This window comes from Bison bison, unplaced genomic scaffold (genome assembly GCF_000754665.1).
Source record: "Bison bison bison isolate TAMUID 2011002044 unplaced genomic scaffold, Bison_UMD1.0 scf7180017864333, whole genome shotgun sequence".
NCBI classification, from domain to species: domain Eukaryota; kingdom Metazoa; phylum Chordata; class Mammalia; order Artiodactyla; family Bovidae; genus Bison; species Bison bison.
In genome coordinates this window covers 2,759,059-2,766,962 of record NW_011494905.1, presented here as the reverse complement: position 1 = coordinate 2,766,962, position 7,904 = coordinate 2,759,059, and the positions used below count along the sequence as shown (strand labels likewise).

The 7,904-nt window shown below is 46.0% G+C and overlaps 1 protein-coding gene across 1 annotated transcript; it reads right to left on the bottom strand.

Annotated features, from left to right (window-relative positions):
• Positions 1-846: 846 nt before the first annotated feature.
• On the bottom strand, positions 847-5,049 carry RTP4 (receptor (chemosensory) transporter protein 4). Its single transcript, XM_010853920.1, has 2 exons — positions 4,766-5,049; positions 847-2,185 (listed from the first exon to the last, which is right to left on the bottom strand). Exons 1-2 carry the CDS (start codon positions 4,945-4,947, stop codon positions 856-858), a joined length of 1,512 nt encoding a protein of 503 aa, XP_010852222.1. The 5' UTR covers positions 4,948-5,049; the 3' UTR covers positions 847-855.
• Positions 5,050-7,904: the final 2,855 nt, after the last annotated feature.

Below are 7,904 nucleotides of genomic sequence, written 5' to 3'. Positions count from 1 at the left end.
GAATCAGCCATAAGTAGACATATGTCCCCTCCCTCTTAAAACTCCCTCCCACCTCCCTCCACATCCCACCCCTCTAGGTTGTCACAGAGCACCTGGTTTGGGTTCCCGGCCTCATCCAGCAAATTCCCACTGCCTGTCTGTTTTGCATATGGTAATGTATGTGTTTCAGCACTGCTCTCCTAAGTCATCCCACTCTCTCCCTCCCCCACTGTGACCCTAAGTCTGTCCTTTATGTCTGCGTCTCTTTTGCTGCCCTGCCCTGCACATAGGATCACCAGTACCATCTTTCTAGATTCCATATATATTGTATATATGTGTTAATATACAGTATTCGTCTTTCTGACTTACTTCACTCTGTATAATAGGCTCTATATTCATCCACCTCATTAGAACTGATTCAAATGCATTCCTTTCTGTAGCTAATAGTCCATTGTGTATATGTACCACAATTTCTTTATCCATTCATCTGTCAATGGACATCTAGGTTGCTTCCATGTCCCAGCTATTGTAAATAATGCTGCAAGGAACATTGGGATACAAGTGTTTTTCAGTTATGGTTTCCTAAGGGTATATGCCCAGTAGTGGGATTACTGGATCATATGATAGCTTTATTCTTAGTTTTCTAAAAGGAATCTCCATAGTGTTCTTTATAGTAGCTGAATCAATTTGCATTCCCTGCATCATGTTTTAAACTACCTGCAGAGGAGGTCCAGGAACCATTGGTTATTCTCTAAACTTGACCCTGCATTGGTCCCCGAGCAAATTTTGTCATATTAAAATGGCAGCCAGTTCATTGACTACCATGGAATTAAGACAAGAGAAGACAGCTCTTTTTTTTTTTTTTCATCATTCTACTCATAAGTATTTAGACACCAGAAAGGTAAACAGAGCAAAAATACAGACATAGCCCCACCTGAACAGCTGCTCCTGGTTATGGAAATCGTTTGGGGGAGGTAATCTGAAAAAGCTGTCTGAAGCAGACCCTCTAGGTGAGCACCTCTCCTCCCTGCCCCAGGCAGCTTGACTTCCACACGAAGGTCCTACATGTGACCATGTGGGCTGTGCACTTGACCCCAGTAGGGGACCTGCCCTCCTTGTAGCCTCAGTGTCTGACTCTACTGTGGCCTTTGGGATTGCCTTCCGTGTAGGCTGTGAGCTTGACCCCTGTGGTGGGGGGCCTGCCTTCCCTGTAGCCTCAGTGTCTGACCCTGATGTGGCCTTTGGGATTGCCTTCCGTGTAGGCTGTGAGCTTGACCCCTGCGGTGGGGGGCCTGCCCTCCCTTTAGCCTGACTGTCTGACCTTGATGTGGCCCTTGGGATTGTCCCTCCGGTGGGCTGTGGTTCTGCCATCTTTGTGGTCTGAAGCTGTGTCCCTTGTGTGGCTTGTGCCTCCTGTGTGGACTGCTGGCCTGACATCCTTATAGCCTGAGAGTATGTCATCCGGGGGGCCTGTGGTCCTCTCCCCAGTGTAGACTGTGAATATGCACACCCTGCAGGTAGTGGGCCTACTGCTTGAACGGGCTGTGGATCAGTCCACCCTGGGGGAAGTGATCTTGCTACTTGGATGGGCTGGGGGCCTGTTGCCCGTGCAGCCTGTCGATCTGCCCCTGCTGTGAACAGCTGGGCCATCTCCCGTTTAGACTGAGGGCCTCTCCTAGGCACTTGGATCCCAGCAGTGACCTGGCTGGGCCCTGAGCCTATATGGGCACCAGAGTACCCACTCCCCGCTGCTGAGTGGCTCCTAGATTGGTTTTGGCCACCCTCATCACCGTTGTGAGGAGAGGAACTCCCAGTCTTCATGTAGGAGAGAGAGGATTTTTCTGGCCCTGTCATGCCGTTTTCTAAGTTCGGTCCACAGTAGCCCAGAACACATGCTTCACAGTTGGCCTTGTCATGGGACCCATCCAAACGTACTTCCGGGATCACGGGTAGCTCTGAAACCTTCCTGATACCATTTCTGTAGAATTTCTCCAGAATACGCTGCACCAGGTTTTTCAGAATCCTCTTGCTGCTTTCTGGGGAGAAATCAGGCTTCTCAAACTGAGACCGAGAGCACTTCTTGCACCTCTGTCCAAAGATCCTTATGAGCACCTTGCCTGGGGATTTCTGGTTCTCCAGGTACATGTGACATAGTATCTGCACTTGGGCGGAAGCCCAGCTTCGACGGCATGAGGAACACTGGAACCTGCAGACAGACAGAAGATCATTGTACCCTCAGCTGTTGCTAACCTGAGGGAAATGGGCCTGGCCTGGTCTCTGAGAACCCTTTCAACTTGAAAAAGTGCGTGTGATATTGACAATTTGACAAGAATGAGAGGGACTGTGTTTCTAATGAAGCTTCTTCCTGTGGCCCACTGAACTCCCACCCAGATGTGGTCCCAAGTCTGCCTCTTTGCCAGCAAAACATTTCTGAATGTCTCAGAGGGAAAAACACTTCTGCCATTTGCCAGTGAAATTTGGTCTTCACAAGGTCACAGAGAACTCATAGAATACCTATTCTGAAGCAATGTTTACAGTATTATCCCATTTCATCTTTAAAGCATCCCTCTTAGGTAGGCATTATTGATCCCAATATCCAGATAAGGAAACTGAATCATAAAAATGATATACAACTTGCCTAAGGAACTCGCAAAGTTAAATGGTAGAGCCATGTTTCCAATCCCAAGCCATTATCTATCTACTATACCACATCGCCTCTATTGAGCAATGGGGTTTGTTTTATACCTCACTTAGGACCTGGAACCACAATACTTGAGTTGGAGACTCAAGTCAGTAATTTACATTGTTGTTATTTAGTTGCTAAGCCGTGTCTTACTTTTGCAAGCCCAGGGACTATAACCCACCAGGCTCCTCTGTCCATGGGATTTCCCAGGCAAGAATACTGGAGTGGGTTGCCATTTCCTTCTCCAGGGGAATCTTCACAACCCAAGGGTCAAATCTGCACCTCCTGCTTAGCAGGAGCTTCTTTACCACTGAGCCATCTGGGAAGCCCATAGTTTATATTAGGGGAACTTTTTTAAAAAGCACTTCTCTAAGCCTCATTTTTTTACATTCATAAAGGGAAAAATATTCAAGAGTTAGATTGTCATGAGATTAAATGAGAATATGTGAAAGCATTTTGTAAACTACAAAGTATTTTTCAAAAACTGGTTAATATTTTTCTAAAACTATGTTGGTAGGTTGCTTTTTCCATCTTGGAATGAGCATCAGGTCAATTCATCTGAACAAGAGAAGCACCTGTTCATTTGGGAGAGTGCCAAACTGATTAAAGACATCATGAGTCCCTCAAAGAGCTCTGGCTGGTGCAAAGAGAGACTCTTACCTGGTACACTGGGTTCCAAGCAGAGCAGAATAAGTGCCACATGGGCTCTAGCCAATGGCTTGAAAACTGTGTTCAGTAGAGCCCCAGGAGGCTTTACATAACAATAGACTCTGCAGCTAAAAATAATTTATATATAAGTATATATGTGTTCTGTAATACGTAATATATGAACAAGTTATTTATAAATATGTTACCAACATATATATATAGACTCAAGTCAATACTTTATATTGTGTGTGTGTGTGTACGTGAAAAGTGAAGTCACTCAGTCGTGCCCGACTCTTTGCGACCCCATGGATAGTAGGCTGCACCAAGCTCCTCTGTCCATGGGATTTTCAAGGCAAGAGTACTGGAGTGGGTTGCCATTTCCTTCTCCAGGGAATCTTCCCAACCCAGGGATCGAACCCAGCTCTCTCACATTGTAGACAGACGCTTTACCATCTGAGCCACCAGGGAAGTCCAATATATATATATATATACACACACACACACACACACATTATATATATGTAGAGAGAGAGAGAGAACTATTCATTGTCTTATGAGAATGGAGAAGAAGGAACACTTACTCTGCTGAGGAATTACAGGGCACTTGAGTTATTCCTTGAGGAATAAATAGGGAGGCAGGAAGGAAAGGGCCTGCTGAACATCATGGACAAGGGTATAGAAGTCTTGAAATGTATGTCATAGCTAATAACCCATAAGGAAGGGAAGAGAGGATATCTGAGGTGAGATAGGAACAGGCCAGGAAGAAAAAGAACAGTTGAAATGAAGGTCCCTGCATGCCATATAAAAAATTAGACTTGACTGTCCAAGTCAGCATTTCTCACCCTCCTGCATGGGCAAGGAAGCTGATTCCTGCAACTTGAAGTCTCACTGGAAGTTAAAGAGGGAGACAGTCAATAAGGGAGGGGCAGTGTTTAGGGACATTAAGAACCAGGTTTTAATTTCTTGCAGCACCAATCCCTCTTCAGGTCTTCAGTAAAGTAATATTCAAAGCCATTGTCTGGCCTTAGTCAATTCTTGGGGCTGTAAAGGGAAGCCCCAGTCCTAGGCTGGTACTGACCAGGACTAGGCTTGTAGGGCTGCTGCAGCCTGTGGAAGCCAGTCTGGACTGAGGCGGGAAGTAAGATAGCAGAAGTCTCTATATAGAGGCAGTCTGGAATAAATGGTGGTGAGAGGATGGGGGGCAGATTTGTTTCATCCCTGGGGGATTTCCAAAAATATTTAGGGAAGAAACCTAGTAAAAGAGGAAATTTCCTACCATTAAGCCAAAATAGAGGCTTAGAACCATGTCATTTCCATACTAAAGAACACTGTAACTGCAAAAGGATGAACAGCCTGGTGACACATATTCTTTTTAACAAGCTCTTAAAAGAATTCATCAGTGCCAAGCTGAGCCTCTTGGCCCAGAAAGGCCCACAGCTAGACAGACTCACATACCTGCCAAATCCTTTCTGCTGGTATTGCCTCCACCCCGGGGCCACACAGTCTGGCTGAAGGTTTCCATCCATCTTCAGGGTCCATCTGGCCCGGGGCTTCTCCTGACAGATCAGTTCTTGAAATGTCTGCTCCCATTCCCTGATATCCAAAGCTATTCTCTTGCTCTGAGGCTTGGCGTCCATGTTGACAGTAACTTTCAGTTTCCAGCAAGAAGGAAAAACAGTTTCAGTTTCTCTGAACACACGTCAGCTGTTTTTTTCTGACTTTCATTTCAGGCTCTCTGAGTACACAGAGCCAGTTTTTGTTCTGAGGACAGGGGGCAGCAGGAATTAGCTAGTTTGTGAACAGGTCTTGCTAAGGGATGTCTGAGTACAAAACTCTGGTCTGGATTCTGGAGGTACCTATCAGTTAGTTTTTTTTCCCCCCTTGTTTTTACACTAGGCAAAGCACTATGCTTGGGCTTCTCTGGTAGCTCAGCTGGTAAATAATTCACCTGCAGTGCAGGAGACCCTAGCTTGATTCCTGGGTCAGGAAGATCCCATGGCAATCCACTTCAGTATTCTTGCCTGGAGAATCCCCATGGACAAAGGAACCTGGCGTGCTACAGTCCATGGTGTCACAAACAGACACAACTGAGTGACTAAGCACACACACACACAAACGCACACACAAAGCAATATGCTCAGCACTGGGACAAGCAACATCAACTAAGAAGCAGTTCCTACCCCCACAGGTGCTCACACCCTCGTGCAGACACTGGAGAGTAGGGGTCGATGTAGGGGAGCACGTGTCCAAGGTGTCTCTCACGTACCTGACGAGTCCTCATCATAGTCCCTTAAGGGGGGGATGGATTATTCCTGGTATCTTTCAGGTGAATGGCACAGAGAGCCGGGTTTGGGGGGTTACTTTGTTCAAAGCCACCAGCTAGTAAGCAGTATAAGTGAGACTTGAATTCATTCTTGTGTGACTCTTAACCTGCGATGTCTCCAGCCACCTCCTTCCCCAAGGAGAGCTCAGGATGGTGTTTTGGATTCCAGGTTGGCAACTTGGAACCAGTGGGAAGAACCATCTTGAGACCCTGACCTAGTGATTTGCTCTAGTGAGATTTCCTGGGTCGTGAAGCCTGACTGTAGGACAAATGAAAGGATTTCTTAACTCCTCTTTTCATTGTGTAAATTATCATGCAAAGCAATATACAAGCAGGAGTGGGAGCCATCTTTGGATGTCATGATAGAGTTCCCATTTCTGGGGTGAAGTATTGGGAATAGATGACCTGTAAAGTCAAAGTCACTTCTGGGTTTCCCTGGTGGCTCTGTGGTAAAGAATCTGCCTGCTAATGCAGGAGACATGGGTTTGATCTCTGGGTTGGGAAGATCCCCTGGAGAAGGAAATGGCAACCCACTTCAGTATTCTTGCCTGGGAAATCCCTTGGACAAAGGAGCCTGGCAGTCTACAGTCTATGCAGCCGCAAAGAGTCAGACACGAGTTAGCAACTAAACAAAAACAACAAAGTCACTTCTAACTCAAAACAGTCTGAGATCCCAGAAAGTAAGCTCTGTCCCTCTGATGTTGCAATTCAAATGAGGGAGATAAGATAAGCAGGGTGCTTGTGTCCTTGGAAATCCCACTACAACCCTTGGAAATCCCAGACAGGATCACCCTAAGTCTTCTCAGGCTTTCTAGATGTTAACGTGCTCTGTTTGGGAGGCAGAAACCTCTTCCCCTATCCTACCCTCCCAGGATAGTCTGTTCTATACAAACTCTCCCACTTTCATAACTTTATACATTGAGGGTGCTTATGTCTGCAGAAACAATATAGGATACTCTTGTCTGCACAGATAGTTGTAGGAACTTCAGGTTAAACCCATGGAGTATGAGAATTGGAAATCTCTTAGGAATCAACTTGTCCTCTTTTCCTTCTAATTATTATACACAAAAAAACAGAGACCAGAGACATAGGACTTCCCTAGTGGTCAGTGGTTAGGAATCCACCTTCCAATGCAAGGGACTTGAGTTCAACCACTGGTCCAGGAAGATTCCACATGCTACAGAACAACTAAGCCCACACTCTAGAGCCTGTGAGTGACAACTACTGAGCCCACGGGCTGCAGCTACGGAGACCATGCACCCTAGAGCTGATGCTCTGCAACATGAGAAGCCTGTGCAACATGACTATAGAGAAGCTTCTGCTCACCACAACTAGAGAAAGCCTGCATGCAGCAAAAAAATACCCAGCACAGCCAAAAATAAATGAATAAGTAGATAAATAAAAACCAAAAACAAAGACACAAAGGAAAGAATCCTCCTTCCCAAGGTTATGCAGAAAATTATTGTCAATAGAGGGCCAGAACACAGACATCCCATTTTCTAGCTCTGAACTCTGCTCATTTGCCCAACCATGCCTAGGCCCTTTCCCCACCCTTCCTCTTCTCCTTTCTGAGCCCAAGCCCACTCTTTTTGTCCTGTATCTTCAGAGCATCCCTGTCTCCTGACTCCTCAAATGGTCCTTTCCCCCCAGATGTTGCCTTGACTGATCCATTGCACTCCCTGCTGCCGGGGTCCAGCCCCGGTGGATCCAGGGAATTCGAAGCGGGGATGGCATCTGCGAACTGGATACAATAGCTTTAATTAAATATTAATTAGAGACATAAAGAGTAATAGAAAAAGGATAGCTCAGTAGGAAAATTCAGCAGAGAAAAGAGGCTGAGTAACTTGGTTTACGTGGAAAGCTAATAAAATTCCAAGGCAAGGAATTTACGTCACCTACGTAGGCCGCAGGCGTCCTCCCGTTCTCCCAAAGGAGAGGAGACACTAAGGCCTCCCCTGTCAGATCTTAGAAGCCCAGGCATAATTAGTAGGCTTGACAAGCCTCCATGCTCCAGATGGAAATTCAGCCAGAAGGTGAGAGAAAGAACGACATGGGGAGACAAAGTTTCGGTGAAGGAGGCCCGCACTTTGTTTTCCAAAGTAGTTTTTATACCTTAAAAGTTGTGCATAGAGTATAATGGGGGAAGGGGTAGAGTCAGCAGTAAGCCAGGCTTTCTTCCTGCAAACTTACCATATGCAAAAGTTTAGGTGATTTACATCATCTTCTGGCCAAGAGGCCTGTTAACATTTTATGACCCTTTCTTCAGAAAAC

Bases quoted from the DNA above. Each gene is read 5' to 3' on its own strand.
- RTP4 (XM_010853920.1), bottom strand. From the start codon at position 4,947: ATGGACGCCAAGCCTCAGAGCAAGAGAATAGCTTTGGATATCAGGGAA. The intron at 2,186-4,765 runs GTATGTGAGTCT...GTCTGTCTGCAG, and splicing joins CAGCAGAAAGGATTTGGCAG to GTTCCAGTGTTCCTCATGCC.